The 18751-nt window shown below is 37.8% G+C and overlaps 1 protein-coding gene across 4 annotated transcripts in view; it reads right to left on the reverse strand.

The window, feature by feature from the left end:
* Positions 1-18751, reverse strand: part of ATP2B1 (ATPase plasma membrane Ca2+ transporting 1) — a 132703-nt gene that overhangs the window by 54458 nt on the left and 59494 nt on the right. For all 4 annotated transcript variants that reach the window (XM_027107169.1, XM_027107167.1, XM_027107168.1 and 1 more), the window contains exon 3: positions 7484-7681. In XM_027107169.1, coding sequence (XP_026962970.1) covers positions 7484-7681 — 198 coding nt within the window. The remainder of the gene's footprint in view (positions 1-7483; positions 7682-18751) is intronic.

Consider the following 18751-nt stretch of genomic DNA (forward strand, 5'->3'; position numbering starts at 1 on the left):
TTTGGAAGTTCTAGCCACAGCAATCAAAGAAGAAAAAGAAATAAAAGGAATCCAAATCGGAAAAGAAGTTAAGCTGTCACTGTTTGCAGATGACATGATACTATACACAGAGAATCCTAAAGATGCTACCAGAAAACTACTAGAGCTAATCAATGAATTTGGTAGAGTAGCAGGATACAAAATTAATGCACAGAAATCTATTGCATTCCTATTCACTAATGATGAAAAATCTGAAAGAGAAATTAAGGAAACACTCCCATTTACCATTGCAACCAAAAGAATAAATACCTAGGAATAAACTTACCTTAGGAGACAAAAGACCTGTATGCAGAAAACTATAAGATACTGATGAAAGCAATTAAAGATGATACAAACAGATGGAGAGATATACCATGTTCTTGGATTGGAAGAATCAACATTGTGAAAATCACTCTACTACCCAATGCAATCTACAGATTCAATGCAATCCCTATCAAATTACCAATGGCATTTTTGACAGAACTAGAAGAAAAAATTTCACAACTTGTATGGAAACAAAAAAGACCCCGAATAGCCAAAGCAATCTTGAGAAAGAAAAACGGAGCTGGAGGAATCAGGCTCCTTGACTTCAGACTATACTACAAAGCTACAGTAATCAAGACAGGATGGTACTGGCACAAAGACAGAAATATAGATCAATGGAACAGGACAGAAAGCCCAGTGATAAACCCACGCACATATGGTCACCTTATCTTTGATAAAGGAGGCAAGAATATACAATGGAGAAAAGGCAGCCTCTTCAATAAGTGGTGCTGGGAAAACTGGACAGCTACATGTAAAAGAATGAAATTAGAACATTCCCTAACACCATACTCAAAAATAAACTCAAAATGGATTAAAGACCTAAACGTAAGGCCAGACACTATGAAACTCTCAGAGGAAAACATAGGCAGAACACTCTATGACATAAATCACAGCAAGATCCTTTTTGACCCACCTCCTAGAGAAATGGAAATAAAAACAAAAATAAAGAAATGGGATCTAATGAAACTTAAAAGCTTTTGTACAGCAAAGGAAACAATAAACAAGACAAAAAGACAACCCTCAGAATGGGAGAAAATATTTGCAAATAAAGCAACTGACAAAGGATTAATCTCCAAAGTTTATAAGCATCTCATGCAGCTCAATATCAAAAACACAAACAACCCAATCCAAAAATGGGCAGAAGACCTGAAGAGACATTTCTCCAAAGAAGATACACAGATTGCCAACAAACACATGAAAGGATGCTCAACATCAGTAATCATTACAGAAATGCAAATAAAAACTACAGTGAGGTATCACCTCACACCAGTCAGAATGGCCATCATCAAAAAATCTACGAACAATAAATGCTGGAGAGGGTGTGGAGAAAGGGGAACCCTCTTACACTGCTGGTGGGAATGTAAACTGATACAGCCACTATGGAGAACAGTAAGGAGGTTCCTTAAAAAACTAAAAATAGAACTACCATACTACCCAGCAATCCCACTACTGGGCAAGTACCCTGAGAAAACCATAATTCCAAAGAGTCATGTACCACAATGTTTACTGCAGCTTTATTTACAATAGCCAGGAAATGGAAGCAACCTGTGTCCATTGACAGATGAATGGATAAAGAAGCTGTGGCACATATGAAGTATTACTGTCAGAAAAAGAAATAAAATTGAGTTATTTGTAGTGAGGTGGATGGACCTAGAGTCTGTCATACAGAGTAAAGTAAACCAGAAAGAGAAAAACAAATACCGTATGCTAAGACATATATATGGAATCAAAAAAAATGGTTCTGATGAACCTAGGTGCAGGACAGGAATAAAGACGCAGACGTAGAGAATGGACTTGAGGACACAGGGAGGGGAAAGGGTAATCTGGGACGAAGTGAGAGAGTGGCATGGACATATATACACTACCAAATGTAAAATAGATAGCTAGTGGGAAGCAGCCGCATAGCACAGGGAGGTCAGCTCGGTGTTTCGTGACCACTTAGGGGGGTGGGAGGGAGATGCAAGAGGGAGGAGATATGGGGTAAAGTATATGTATAGCTTATTCAATTCGTTATAAAGCAGAAACTAACACACCACTGTAAAGCAATTATACTCCAATAAAGTTGTTTTTAAAATAAAGAAAATAAAATCAATTCAGTGGCTCATGACCAGAGTTTTGAAAAATGAAAGAGAACAAAATAGAAAGGATATACATGTAGTAAAGGTGAACTGTTTTTTGAAAGCTTACTTTGGTTATTTTTAAATTCACATGAAGGAGTATGTTCTTTGTTCCTATGTAAAGTTCTTTCTTACTGAGTGTTGAGCTAAAATCTCTGAAAGTCAATGGTTCTCTTAGGAAATGCAGAACAGGAAATGGATTATTCACAAGAAAATAATGAGTAAACCAATGACACTAGAAATGATTAAAGCATATTCCAGAAGAGTGAGCATGAACTGAAGAGAGGACTTGAGGTGCAAGGGTTCTGAATAAAGATGAATCAAGGAGAGGTATGTGGGACAGATAAAGGGAGAGAAGACAGAAGCTGGAGAAAAATCAATTTGCGTGAAATGGAACAATCACCATCCCCACCAAATGGGCATGATGTGAACAATCACAGAAAATATCCGTGTGAAGATCAGCAGGATTCAGCCACCAGTGGGTATAACGCATGTTCTCCAAAGGAGATGGCTAGATGATCTACTTAGAGTGCTGGCCCCGCCATCCAAATACTAAAACTTCTATTTTATTTATTTTCAAGCTGAAGAAATAACTATGTATCACTGCATACAATAACCAATTAAGTGAATCTATGGTTTACATTATTTTAAATAGTAGAAGCTGTAAAGACAGCTTCCCCTTACCTTTCCCCCTGCCCAGAATATCAGAGATTTGCTCTCTGAATTACATAAAGCAAGTCTGAACTCAAGAACAGATGAAGGTTGAAATACTATATTGACCACTTTCACCAACCTTGAGGCAGTGCTAAAATATTATCTTCCAAATAAAGCTCTACAGTGGTCTTACTGGTTAAAAACATAAAAATGCAATACTTGGGACTTCCCTGGTGGTTCAGTGGTTAAGACTCTGCACTTTCACTGTAGGGGGTGTGGGTCTGATCCCTGGTCAGGGAACTAAGATCCCGCATGCTTGCACCGTATGGCCAAAAAATAAAATAAAATACAATTAAAAATATATTAAATTAAAATCAAGTGATGGCAGGGGATTCCCTTACTGCAGATTGAAAAAAAAAAAAAGCAATACTTTTTAATAGTGAATGACAGACTCATATCAGAAGATGAAATTTACCAGTCGTATTTCAAGAAAAACTTTTACATAACTGGTGGATGGAAGTGAAAATAAGTATCATGATTTAGTGAGTACACTAAAATCTTCCACTTGGATTTACCTAATGTTGAGTTTTTTCCAGCTATGACAGATATTAAAACCAAGTTCTGAAAGAAAACAAACTTAGACCCAAATCAGGCTAAATCAAGATTATAAACTATAATAATGTATATTTAATCATGCTATTAATAATGATGCTTTTATTTCATTTTATTTATTTATTTATTTTTGGCTGTGTTGGGTCTTCGTTTCTGTGCAAGGGCTTTCTCTAGTTGCGGCAAGCGGGGGCGACTCTTCATCGCGGTGCGCGGCCTCTCTTGTTGCGGGGGCACAGGCTCCAGACGCGCAGGCTCAGTAGTCGTGGCTCACGGGCTTAGTTCTCCGCAGCATGTGGGATGTTCCCAGACCAGGGCTCGAACCCGTGTCCCCTGCATTAGCAGGCAGATTCTCAACCACTGCGCCACCAGGGAAGCCCAATAATGATGTTTTAAGGCTACTAAAAATCAAAAATTTAAACGTTCACCTTTTTAATCTTTAATTTCTATTTATGTATATGTTTTAAAATGCTCACAGTATAAATAACTTTAAATACATATAATTCATAAATGCATCATTTGGAGACATATGCTCATATCTTTTCTTTATAGAAAAAAAGTTTAAAGACAATGCAACAGAGGTTAAGGGAAAGGAATTGTGAGACAATTATTTAATTTTCAGCTTTAAATCTCACATGCATATGTATTTATAACTACTGAATATTTCAAAAGAGAGTGTGAAACAAGTTAGTGACATATTTCATTTCATATATAGTTCTACTTTATACTACACAGATAAACTTAGAATGATCTTGAAATAGACAGTATTAAAGTATTTCTAGAAACTGAATCTTTTTCCTACTGATGACCATTACAAATTTTTAAGAAAGCTGCAGGGAAGAAAAAAAGTAATCTCAAAATCAAAGTTAGGAAAGGACTGTAGTTTACCAGTTATACATGGGAGAAAAAAAAAGTATTTTAATAATGTTTTCAGTAAAGTCCAAGTGTAAATACAACAATAAAAATCGATTTTTACTAAAGGCGCTCCCTTGTAAATATATTCACCTGAGAGGTACACACCATCTGAATTCAGCCTATGCTCTCTACACCACAGGGCAAATATGCCATTCTAAAATCCCCTACGTGATTCTTGGGTGGTATATCAAGTGTACATATATTAATAGCATAAAAAAGCGGTTCTCAAAGTGTTGTTTAAGAACTCCAGGGGGATCCTCGAGGTCAAAACTGTTTTTAGAATAACACTAAGATGCTATTTTGCCTCATATTTCATGAATGTATAGTGAAACTTTCCAAAGACTACATTACATGTGCTAAATACAACAAAATGAATGCAGAAGCAGATGAGAATCCAGTTATCTTCAATTAACCCAGACCTCAATGAGATACAGTGACGTTACAAACACCACTACTATTCATTATTTCATTTCAAACTTCATTAATAATTACAGTAATTATAATTATATATTATAATATTTATTATTTTTAAATGCACTGATAAATATTTTAAAATTTCTCAGTTTTAATTTAGAATACAGTAAATACCTACAGACATAACTCACATAATCAAAACCTCTTTGGCGTTCTCAATACTTAGAGAGTGTAAAAGGGTTCTGAGACCAAAGAGTTTGAGAACCACTAGTTGTATACAGTGACTATAGAGTTATGTGGGTTATAGTGCTTATTTTCACACTAAATAGTACTAGTAAGAAATTTTGATAATTTGGATTTCTATGACTATAGATTTACAATTAATGGATTTCCTTTTAAGCAAGTATCCACTTCTTAGTGTTAAATGTAACATGATGAAAAGATACATGAAATATACTAATAAGTGGTTTTTTAAACAGTGCAAACACTAAACTTTTACCATGGAGCAAAAATACCTTTATATGGTTTATTAACACCTTCTGGTAGATTTTCAGTCTCTTTAAAGGGCCTTAAGATACCAAGAACTCTAGATTATCTTCTCAGTTGGATCTAATACCAGTTATCTCCTTAAGCAAATATAAAAAAGGGCCTGTCACTGTATCCTACAAATGAAGCAGTCTGAATTCCAAGATTTGCCCAGATCCCATTAGTTAAAAAAAACCTACTCCCACTGAAAATATTTTTCTTCAGTTTTCTTATAGTTTTGGGAAAAAATGTTAAAAGTAAAAAGTTTTTAATCATCTGCTAACGCACTCAAGTCTAGAGCACCAATTCCCAGTATTCTATGACAGTTGGATAAACCAAGCAGTAAAGAATTTAACTTCATGTTGCTAAACATGGTATCACCTCCCTTTCCAGATGAAAAGACACACACACTTACACATCCTCACACCTACCCACTTGTGCACACATACATATACATGAGCACCACAGACACATACACAAAAACATTTAAGAAATCTCAGAGGATATATATCAAAATGATAATCTCTAAAATGTGGGATTTTCAGTAAATATGATTTCCTTTGAATTGTCATTTCCCCCCCCCTAATTTTTCAACAGCAAAACACGTACCGCTTATTTAATAAATAAAAGTTTAAAAAATAATTTGGCTCAATACTGATAAGAATATTGCCTAAATCCTTTCTTATATACATCAGTGATTCTCAACTGCAGGCAATTTTGCCCCCCCACCACCACCATAGGATATCTGGCTACCACTGGAGATACTCTTGGTTGCCAAGGTGACAATGAATGTTCCGGTGAAAAATGTCAACAGTGCCCTGTGGAGATCAGAATCCTGATCTCCACAGACTTCAGCCTCAGATCCGCTCGCTTATGCTGTGACCCACTACCTCCTCCCGCCCGCCCCCGCCAAAAGTTCCCTCTCACATATAAGTTCTAGGCATACCTTTGAAAGAATTACTTTAAATGATTACCTAAGCCAACTTTTAGAGTTAGCAAATATTTATTAAACTCTTAATAACTTGAAAGGCAGAAGAATGAAGTTTTCACAAACAAAAATATTTTGGTGAATCACTCTTCTGATATATAAAATACTAATGGTTCACTCTATAGCTTCTTAAATATAGTGACCAAAACCCAAGCTAGATCTCCAGGCAGTTATAGAATGTAATGTTGGAAATATCCATTTTAAATAATTTGTTTTAAGGGAAAAGAAGAAGAAATTTAAAAGAGAAATGAAGGAGTACTTCCCTGGTGGCACAGTGGTTAAGAATCTGCCTGCCAATGCAGGGGACATGGGTTCAATCCCTGGTCCAGGAAGATCCCATATGCCACGGAGCAACTAAGCTGGTGCGCCACAACTACTGAGCCTGAGCTCTAGAGCCCACATGCCACAACTACTGAAGTCTGCGCACCCTAGAGCCCATGCTCCACAACAAGAGAGGCCATGGCAATGAGAAGCCTGCGCACCACAACAAAGAGTAGCCCCTGCTCGATGCAACTAGAGAAAGCCTGCACACAGCAACGAAGACCCAATGCAGCAAAAGAAAAAAAAATAAAGGAAAAAAGAGAGAAATGAAGGACATAGAAAGATGAGAGAAACACAAAATCATGTGCAGTTAAAGCAGAGTTACCATTCTATATTTTTCCACTGGTCAGAATACTTTGTAGCATAAACATTTCTAAGATGGCAAGGAAATTATCCAAATCATGTATATAACAAAATATACATAACATTTTAAGAACCTGAAAAGTAATGGATTAGGGAAAAGAATAAATTTTTGCTTTCATAATGATTTTCCAAAAGATTAAAAAAAAAAACCAAATTAAAAACTAATTACTTCACAATAGTGTTCTAAAGAACTTAAAAATCATGACGACACATAACACATCATATATATGGCTTAGTGCTTTGCCAGACACAGCGTATGCATACTTGGGTAGGTTACTTAACCTCTGTGTCTCACTTGTAAAATGGAGGTGACACTGTCTATCTTATAAGGTTACTGGGAAAATTACCTGAGGTAATATATTTAAAGAACTATTAAAAGCACTATTAGAATGATATCCAGTACTAAGCAGTTAATAAAAGCTGGCCTGCTATTGTTATTATGTATTAAGTAAGCAAGTGCACTGAACTTAGCATCACACATAAGAGTCTTCCCTCCCCCGCCCAATTTACTTACGTGCATTATCCCCTTCTGGAGGTTGATAAAAAGAAAGGCCCAATGATACTATGGCTGCAATTTCTAATATAATTAAAGTGACATCTTGTAATGCTTCCCATACTAATTGAAGAAAGGTTTTTGGCTTTTTAGGAGGTATAAAATTCTTTCCAAATACAGCTTCTCTTCTCTCTATATCTGCAGGGTTTCCACTTAAACCTAATAAAAAGAAATAAATTTAAGTGAACAGTTTTACTACTTACAAATGAAAATATTTTATTCAAAACACATACGTTCTCTACACTTTAGATTTGTTACATTTAGACACAATTCCTAAGACCCTATCAAAATGGTTTATTCTCATGAGTTAGACTAAGTGTACATAATTTAAATCACCAAAAAACATGTGCAATGCTTTAAGAGAACATTTTAAGTAGATGACGTAAGGTTGAACTAAGAATTTCCACTTTTCCAAACTGCTGGGTTTTGATCATACTGTCTTACACCACCTTACAGACTGCTAGAGACCAGAAATGATATGAGTTGGATGGTTTTATATTGGAATTAAACATTTCCCTGACCTTTACTTATGATATTTTTCCTCCAAAAGTGGGGAAGTATATAAAGATATTTATTTGATTTACTTATTGCATCTTGGTTAACTTAATAAGTGAAAGTCTTTTATTTTCATTCTTATTTGCTGAAGAACAATGAAAAGTTCATCCACTATAAGCTCTAAAACTTCTATTCTAAAAGGTCCGTTATAGGGAATTCCCTGGCGGTCCAGTGGTTAGGACTTTCACTGCTAGGGCCCAGGTTCAATCTCTGGTTGGGGAACTAAGATCCTGTAAGGCGTGGCACGGTCCAAAAAATCAAAAACAAAAACAAACAAACAAAAAAAACCAGGTCTATTATACTTCAATTGATAAAAGATTTGCAAGTCACAAAAAAACAGGAGACTTAGGATGACCTTTCCTTCAAGTTTACTTTTTAGGATTTATTTCCAGTTAAAGAAACAGGTAGTGCTATTGACTGACCATCACTGTAAAGGAAAAGGTACCTTGTAGGACATACTATTTATTGCCTGGAGCATGGAATTAGAAAGCCGTGAAGCAAAAGGTTAAGAGAGAGCTGGATGATCATATTTGCCTTTCCTTCACCCTACCAAGCAAGTCCTTCTCTAATTTAATCCTGCTGATCCTGTCGAGCCTAGATATATCCCAACTAGCTAATGCAAAGTATGTACATATTTACATTACTGTGGGAGTATGAAAACACAGGCAGCAGTGACAAATGACATTTTCCCTTAGTTTAAGAACACTGAAGAAGGGACTTCCCTGGTGGCGCAGTGCTTAAGAATCCGCCTGCCAATGCAGGGGACACACATTCGAGCCGTGGTCTGGGAAGATCCCACATGCCACGGAGCAACTAAGCCTGTGTGCCACAACTACTGAGCCTGCACTCTAGAGCCCACGAGCCACAACTACTGAGCCCGCATGACACAGCTACTGAGCCCACGTGCCACAACTACTGAAGCCTGCGTGCCTAGAGCCCTGCTCTGCAGCAAGAGCAGCCATCGCAGTGAGAAGCCTGCGCACCGCAACAAAGAGCAGCCCCCACTTGCCACAACTAGAGAAAAGCCCGCGTGGAGCAGCAAAGACCCAACGCAGCCAAAAATAAATAAATAAATATTTTTAAAAAAGGAAAAGAACACTGAAGAAGAGGACAGAGATACCAGGATGACATGACTTTTAATTTATCATTATAAATTTAAATTTATAATCAATTTAACCTCAACTCTATTTTCTGGCAAGAATTCATTCTAAGAGAACAGCACAGGAAAAAGACAGGAAAACAGCAGATCACTATAAGGCTCTCGGCTTTAAGTGTTTTAGCTATTACTCTGGATGCAGAGGCGGGCAAAGAGTAGGAGAGAGAAAACAAAGGAAGTTCATTATTAGAACAAACAATGAGAGATGAATATACAGATCTTAAAGTAATTATTTACTTTGGTTTTTTATTTATTAATTACTTATTTACTTGTTAAAGACACCAAAAATCTTCCAGAGAATGTTTTCACAAGCAACTGTAGCACAGTCAGGTCCACACTAGGCAGTTCAAAAAGCATCTTAGATTTCTGATGACAAAAGTCATCAACTGAAAGCTTCCACAGAGCTCTAGGCTTTGAGTCAGAGTCAATGGATAGAAAGGCAGTGAAGGACTGCACTGACTGTGACTAGCAGGAAACACAATATGAGAGAGGAAACTTGCAAATTATAACTTAGAATCCACACACTGTTTCTTCAGGCAAGAGCAATGCCCTCATCAATCCTAGCTGCAAACAGTTAACAACAGTCTGTGGTTTAATCGGGGGATAAGGGAATCGATGTAGTGAGGTTTTCCACGAAACAGAATGTATTTGTTTTAAAGAACTATACTTTGAGATGTTCTGAAATTATGTGCTTACTGCTTTTCAAATAAAATACCCTTTTTTTTTATTAAAGGATGATATTAGACAGTGGGTAGGTTTGTTCTGTCTTACATTTTAATGCCCTTACAGCAAAAATAAAAGATTGTTATCCCTGTGTCAGTCTCCAATTCTTTCTAAGAAATATGTTTGAAGATACTGGTTCCATCAGTTTAACTCACCCTTAATAGAGTCTACCATTAACTACATATAACAAACACCTCAGTTTTAAATATCACCACTGCAACTATAAAAATAGTTGACTAAAGCTTAACTTTTATACTGGTTATAACAGGGGCCAATATTTTGTTAATGCTGAAAAGAACAGCCGTGAAGCTAAAGATCGCTTAAAAACGTATCTTGGAGGGAATAAGGAAAGAAAAGCAGCTGATGCAAAGGTTATCGTAATTCTTCCTATGCTACCACCACATATACAAGCACACACCTAGGTCACTGCACCACTGAAGCTGTCTGGTTTAGGAATTAGAAAACCTAGGCTCCAATTCACCTACTGAAATCTTGTGCAAGTCACTCTTTGGGGTTGGGCGGGCATTAATATTTATTGGTATAACTCAGATAGTTTGGGAGGACCAAAGGAGAAGGTACAAAGTTTATAAACCATAAACTACAGGGCAACAGTTAGTTGAGGTAAGTAGGAAGAAAGACAAGTTACAAACTAAACACTATAGGTTTTAACTCCATTTCAGGGACAGCTGATTTCTATTCATGTAAAATAATAAACTCACATAATCTAAATATAATGAAGTTCAGAGTTCTGCAGCAGTCTGTCCCCCCTCCCCCGACTCCTGATACTGAATATCTGCTACTTCCAGGTACTGTTCTACTTGCTAAAAAGCCAGTGTGAACAAAACAAGTCTTACATTCAGCAAGCTTATATTATACTGGAGGAAGACAAATAAAGAGACAATTAAAATAGTATGAAGAGAGGACTGGCATTTATTCTAAGTGCATTGGAAACCACTAGAAGGCTTTATAGCAGGATAATGATAAATAATTTCATTTAAATTGTTTGAAGGAGAAATTGAAGAGTTGGAGAGTGGAGGAAAAGACCAGCTGGGAGGCCGCTGAAGTACAAAGTAAGAGATGGTGGTAGTTTGCATCTGGGTTCAGAAATGGAGGCAGAGGACTTCCCTGGTGGCACAGTGGTTAAGAATCCGCCTGCCAATGCAGGGGACATGGGTTTGAGCCCTGGTCCAGGAAGATCCCAATGTGCCGAAGAGCAACTAAGCCCGTGCGCCACAGCTGCTGAGCCTGCGCTCTAGAGCCTGCGTACCACAACTATTGAAGCCCATGAGCCTAGAGCCCGTGCTCCACAACAAGAGAAGTCACCACAATGAGAAGCTCGTGCACCGCAACGAAGAGTAGCCCCCGGGGCTTCCCTGGTGGCGCAGTGGTTGAGAGTCCGCCTGCCGATGCAGGGGACACGGGTTCGTGCCCCGGTCCGGGAAGATCCCACATGCCGCGGAGCAGCTAGGCCCATGAGCCATGGCTGCTAAGCCCGCGCGTCCGGAGCCTGTGCTCCGCAACGGGAGAGGCCACAACAGTGAGAGGCCCGTGTACCGCAAAAAAAGAAAAAAAGAAAAAGAGAGTAGCCCCCACTCGCCGCAAATAGAGAAAGCCTGCGCACAGCAACAAAGACCCAAAGCAGCCAAATAAATAAATACATTAATTAATTTAAAAAAAAAAGAAAGAAATGGAGGCCGAGTCACTGAATCTGCCAGGTATCTTGTAAGGAGATCAGACAGAACTTGCTGAAGGACTAGATGTGGATAAAAGAAAAAAAGAAGGATAAAGAATGATACCTAGATTCTTTCTTGTCCATGCACTCACGTGGATAGATGATAGAGACATTTACCAAGATAGGGCAGGCTTTGGGAACTGCAGACTTGGGTGGAAAAAGGGAGGCAGGAGTTAATGGTTTTGCTTTATCGATTTAAACATGAGATGCCCATTAAAAAGCGGAAATGTCTAGTAGACAGCCGGTTATCCACATTCAGAACTCACAGAGAGATCTGAGCCAGAGAGTCCTCAATATACAGATGATTCTGGAGCCATGGGCCTAATGAGAGCTTCTAGAAAGCTAAAGTAAGTTGACAAGAAGAAAGCAGGGCTGAGGCGAGAGCCTTGGAGCACTCCAACATTTGATTTGAAGATCAGCTAGGGTTCTTAAAACACCAAAGGAAACTGAGAAGAAAAGGGGATACACACACGCACTTACAAATAGATTCATGCAGTACTACAGAAAGGGAGTTTTAAAAAAGATGATGTGGCTGATTATATCAAATGGTGTTTCAAAAGTGGAGTAAAATGAAGACAGAGAATGGATAACTGGCTTTCACTAGATGGCCAGTTGATAAGGAATGGCCTTGATAAGGAATCTTCCAGTGGAGGTATGGAAGAAAGTCTGATTAAAAAGAATCAGATAGATAATGGGAATTAGTTAAGTGGAAACAGTGAGTACAGAAACTTCTTCTAGGGGTGTGATGCAATGGAGAGAAACAAAGCAGTGAAAGTAAAATAAAGCAGTAAAGGTGAATTAAAACGGGTGAATAAAACCCGTTTTGCTTTTTAAAGATGAGTGACAGATATTAAGGCAAGTTATTTAGCAATGGAAATGACCAACTAGAGAAGACCACACTGGTGATACAGGAGAGACAGGCTGGTTAATCTAGAGCAAAGCCTTTGAAGAAGCCAGAGTAAATGGAATCCAGGGTGTGGGTGTTAGCCTATTATAGGTGTAGGAAGAGGCTCGACTGTGAGGGGGGAGAAAGCAAAGTTTGTGGGGAAGAGAAAGGTAAGCAGTTGGAACTGGTAATGAGACTACATGGTGCTAGTTTTAAAAAGAGAGGAGATATGATATCAAATCATTTAGAATAACTTATGAATAAATATACTGAGAGTCTTCTGCCTAGTCCTGTTGGCTCTGCTGATTGTAGTGTAGCAGCAATAAGGCCAAGGGCATTGATCTCATTATGGCCCAGTTAGCTTGACAAAGAGAAAAAAGAAAACCAGTTCAGAATATATGCTTTTGGGGTCTGGATCTACCATTCTATGAATAGATAATGGCTCAAGAATACTGTCTTTATATGTGAAAGGGATAGATTATGGAATAAAATGCAAATTCTATCAATAGCTTGATGTTTTACCAAAAAAAAAATGTAGCATTCCAACTGCTGGGGCTAATAAAAACATGTCTCAATTTTAGAAAATGAAGAGAGAGAGTAATGGAATATAGAAAGCAGGTGGATTTAACTGAAAATCATGGCTATTACACAGCACATCCTAATCTTATCAAATCCTGCACTTGAAATTATGTCAGTATTTGTGTGTGTGTGTGTGTGTGTGCGTGTGTGTGTGTGCAGTAGTGGTAGTGGTGGCAGCAGCCAGCCTGCATTCTTTAAGTGAGGGCCTCAGGAAAACACACAGATCAAGAAAATACGTGAAAATTTGTGTTCATTCATCTTGAAAAAAAGACTAATACCCTCATCATATTTTCAATTTCAAAAGAAAAGGAGACTGCCCTCAAATTTAAATGAATCACTGTCTAAATTCAAACTTAGGCTTAGTTCCTGAATGCCAACCATGGGCCAGATACTGTGATGGGCATAAACATACAAAGGGAAATGAGTCAGACAGGATGCCTTTCTCTGGCACTTGCCTTCAAGGAACTCACAGTTTGGTGGGGCAGACTTGACAAGTAATCAGTTAATCACAAGCCCGTGTGTTACACATTACGGCGGTGGTGAGGCTGTTAATGGAAGCCAGCAAAGGGAACTGGAATTCAAATTTACGGGGTTGGGGTGGACAAGGGAGTTCTAAGATACCAAACTTGAGACCTCAGGAACGATTAAAAGAGACAGTCACAGGAAGGGTGAGGTAGAGTGTTTTAGGTGAAAAGATCAGCATGTAACAGGACCAGAAACAAGAGTGAGCTTGGCACAATAGTGTTTAAGAAAACTGAAATTTTTGCTATGCCTCAAATACTGAGGAGGAGAGTTGGAAAAGAGATGAGATGAGATGAGATGAGGTAAACAGGAGCCAGACCCCAAAGAAATTTGTTAACCTAAGTGAGAAGTCTGAACTTCCTTCTAAGGGCAGTGAAAAACCACTGCCAACTTTCAGCAGGAAAGTGACAGGCAGCGTGAAGGGAGACAGGAAAAGACACCAGTTAGTATGTTGTTACCTGAATTATGCAAGAGAAAGGCAGCAGCCTCAAGCAGGGTGGTGGGGAGGTAGAGAAGCAGACACCCTTGAGTTAAGAGACAGGAGTTAGAATTTCCACATCTTGTCGACCCAGTCAGTGAGAACAGGTGAAAGACCCTATCAAAGTCAAGTCTATCTAGCAAGGTGGATGACAGTTTCACTGCAAAGTGGGAAAGAAGAAATATGCTTTCAGAAGGGAAAGTTTGGAGAGGCTGAGAAAATGAAAATGTCTAAAAGCAACTGAGCTTTCAAAAGGCCCAAAGCCTGGGAGAAAAGCCTGGACTGGAGCCACAGATGTCGGAGTCAGATGTGAAGTCTTAGAAGTGGAGAGCATCACCCAGGGAGAATGCAGAGTGCACCGTGAACAGAAACACAAGGCCTGCCAACACTGAAAGGAAAGCACAGGAGGCGGATGAAACGGGCCAGATAGGAAGAAAGCAAACCTTGAGAGTATAGTGTTATGAAAGCAGAAGAGAATGCTTTGGGAAGGAAATATGTCTATTGTACTCAGAAAACTGAACTTGAAAAAACTAACAAAGCGATGTTACTTCAGGCTCTATCAAGTACAACTTTAAAAAATAATATATATGCTACAAGGTTTGAGAAGAAGTAGTGTTACAATTATCTTCAAAAAATTCATAAGCAATGAAAACTGGTAATCCGAGCAGGATTTAAATTAAATGTATAATTCTCTATTTTTAAAAAAATTTTATTGGGGTATATAATTCTCTATTATAGCAGGAATAAATTTCTAGGACAAGGTCACACAGGATCATCAATAGAAAACCCTCATTCATAACTGTATACAAGTATTAAAACATACGTGGCTGGCACACCATGGCCATGCAAATCCTTGTCGAATGCCTAAAACCAACCTGTATGACCAAACACATACATCAGGGAATCACAGTGTTCTTGTAGTAGCCTGTAAGTCAGTAATGATTTATCCTGGGCAAAAGGCTGATTTCTTTCCAGAGTTAAAATATATTTCCATGTGTGAATGTCAATTTTATTGTATTACATCATGAAGACATGGTCAAAGCACACCATTACCAACAACCTTACTACTAGCAAATGCAAATATAAACTGCCATCTGAAACATTATGGAAACATTAGTCAGCCTGGGACAATTGCTGCTGACTCTACCCTGCTTCCTACCACATACTACTTTTGCTCCTCTCTACCACTGTTTCCTTATTTCCTTTGTTTTTTTGTTCTCGTCTACCTAATTTTAGCAACTACCACTTAAAAAGCTTCGTGTCTCATTTGCTTTCCTGCCCTTTACAAATCCATAAAGTCATGCCTCTTACAGAGTACCATTCAGTACCTATCTTTAATTTTTATGAATTCATTTTTATCCTTTGCTTGATACAGTACTATGAATAATAAATGATACCAAGGGCTGAGATTTGCATTCTGTAAATCTTATTAGAGAGTCTATTCTACCATCCAATATAAAATATAATATAGATAACATAGGAACACATTAAAATGGGAAAGATACCAAAAGCTAGGGTAACAATAAAAAGATCAAGAAATATGGTTTAGAACAGGAATAAGAAGGTTAATGTAGGGAAACAATAATGATACAGAAGAACAAAACTGTAATGGCAGTTTCATCCAGTTAGGATATTAGAAGATTATTTTGCCATGAAAGTACATTCTTGGATACTGAGGACTATAAGATAGGTGCTTGCTAACACGTAAAACCAAAAATATGAAGCAATAAATCTCATTCCAGTTAACCTTGACATTTACAGTTCTAATTCTTTTAAGAGTAAAGATAATTAATCAGAACCACTAGGAAGTTTTTAATATGAAAATTACATCTGGCTCAAAACACTTCCTATTGATCAGTACACGAACAGTATGCTTAAAATCAAGTTAAAGCACTGCTCTGCTAGAAAACAAGCAATAAATTAGCAGGCCAAATGAGGAAGCACACAAACACAACTTCCTGAGGAGGGCATATTTTAAAGACCAACTAACGAACAGAATCTTAAATCCCCATTTTTTTTTTTCATCATGTAATTCCTGCCATCAAAAAAACTATTGTTGGGCTTCCCTGGTGGCGCAGTGGTTGAGAGTCCGCCTGCCAATGCAGGGGACACGGGTTCATGCCCCGGTCCGGGAGGATCCCACATGCCGCGGAGCGGCTGGGCTCGTGAGCCATGGCCGCTGAGCCTGCGCGTCTGGAGCCTGTGCTCCGCAACGGGAGAGGCCACAAGAGTGAGAGGCCCGCGTACCGCAAAAAAAAAAGAAAAAAAAAAAAACTATTGTGACGAGAGAATACAGGTACTTCTTTCTCAATCTCTCAACTCTTTTGTAAGCTGAATGAGATGAACTTTTATAACACGAAGTACACTACAGTAGTTAAAAGCATGTCCTCTGTCTAGGTTTGAATCCCTCCTCTGGACTTATGAGCTGTGAGACTTCAGCTAAGTTGCTTAACCTTTTTGTGCTGTGGGTTCTTTGGCTATAAAACAGGATAAGGTTGTTGTGAGGATAAAGTAAGTTGATATAAATTTATAAGTACTAACTACCAACTTGGCACAAAAACCGTTATCTAAGCGTTACTTATTATTGTTGTTCTTAAGAAACATCTTTTAATTGTTCCTCCAGACTTTAGAGCAATCTAATATCTACATCCCGAATATTTCTGATTTTCCTTCTCTACTCATTTTTCTCTTAGGCGTATATCACTAACACACTACACATCTCATTTGTCTTGTGAACTTGTCTTCCCCATGTAAAAATAAGGCAGGCAGTTATGTTTTATTCAGGATGTATGCCCAGAGCCTAGGTAAGTGCCAACAAGATAGGAGATACCCAATAAACACAATATCTCAGCAATTCTAAAACACACACATTGTTACATTTTATTAACAAACATCTCTGAAATTGGGATGTATTTTAATTATACACTTACGATTATCTTACAGTTAAAACTGCCAACACATTCTTTTTTTAGGGGGTATATAAAACATATGACTATCATTAACATAGATCTGACGAAAGACTGTGTGTCAATGAATGAATGAATGAAAGAACCAAAGGGACAGATAAACTTCAGTTTTACTTAACCAAAATTCCTGTACTTTAAAGAACCATTGTTATCTCACTTTCCCTGACTATAAACAGATTATACTTAAAAAAAGGCTACTTATTGTCTAGATCATTTTACTTGGGCATAAAAACTCCGAGCTGATTATTCCCAGGGATGAGTCATTTGTTACCATTTGCCTAGTTGATCAGTGACAAAATATTCATTAGCTTCTGAGTGAATCACTTCTAAATTAAACTAGAACTATTCCTTTGGAAATAACATTTCTGTGAAAGCTGCTGTTGTTTTTATTTATTCTTATGATGACTGTAAACACAAATATAATGCTTACAATGGCTTTTTCACATTCTTTAAAAGAATATTTCAAAATGACAAACTATATATATATAAACAGTGAAGACAAAAGTTTGTACAAATTTTGACAAAAATTAAATTCACAATACTAGGAAGAAGATGAGCAAGAATTTTCTAAGAATAAAAGACAGGGAAAATGGCATACACTTGTTTAATAGCACAAAGCAGCAACAATACACGCAAAATTTTGAGTGTTAAGTGAATATTTCTAGAGATTATCCACAACTTCCACCATGTCTTAAAAGAGGTACATAACCATCCCCTCCCTAAATTTTAAAAACTACTGTACTAGGTACAAAGTTTCCGTTAATTTAATAAACTTCACTAATTAAACCAAAATCAATATAAGGAGAACTGCCCAAAATAACAACACAAAAGAAACTGCAGTGCAAACTAAAGAGAAATAATGTCCATTAAAAATGAACAAATAATGTCCATTAAAAATGAAATGGAAGGGTTTTTAGTTAATCAGAAGTTTTGTCTTCTCATAACTAACAGCAGGGAAACACAAAGACATGGTTGAGGGAAGTGCAAATATGTGCAGATTTCAAAGTGAAGTTTAATATCGGGTTTTTTTAAAATTAATTAATTATTTATTTATTTTGCTGCATTGGGTCTTTGTTGCTGAGCACAGGCTTTCTCTAGCTGTGGTGAGCGGGGGCTACTCTTTGTTGCGGCGTGTGGACTTCTCATTGCGGTGGCTTCTCTTATTGTGGAGCACGGGCTCTAGGCACGCGGGCTCACTAGTTGTGGCGCACGGGCTTGGTTGCTCCCTGGCATGTGGGATCTTCCCGGACCAGGGCTCAAACCCGTGTCCCCTGCATGGGCAGGCGGGTTCTTAACCACTGCACCGCCAGGGAAGCCCCAATATCGTTTTTATGAACAAACGATGCTGTTATAAATATTGAGGGTTTTTAATGTTAACATATCCTATCAATTTGGTGATCATGAAACATCCAAAATTAGGTTTTAGATTAAATGTAGTATGTACATATGGTTGAATTAATGAATCTACCAATTGAGAATAGCAACTTAATGTACAAATCTCTAAAGTTATATGAAGTTAGCTAACATTTTAAAGTAGATTTGCATACTGAACAAACTCCAAAGTCTGTCAAATTACATCTATTAAAAGTTCCACGGGTCTGTTCCTGATTCACTGAATTTAAGCAGCAGGGG

The sequence above is a fragment of the Aethalodelphis obliquidens genome, unplaced genomic scaffold (genome assembly GCF_003676395.1).
Source record: "Aethalodelphis obliquidens isolate GAN/ISIS:26980383/991018 unplaced genomic scaffold, ASM367639v1 scaffold8, whole genome shotgun sequence".
In the NCBI taxonomy this organism is placed as follows: Eukaryota; Metazoa; Chordata; class Mammalia; order Artiodactyla; family Delphinidae; genus Aethalodelphis; species Aethalodelphis obliquidens.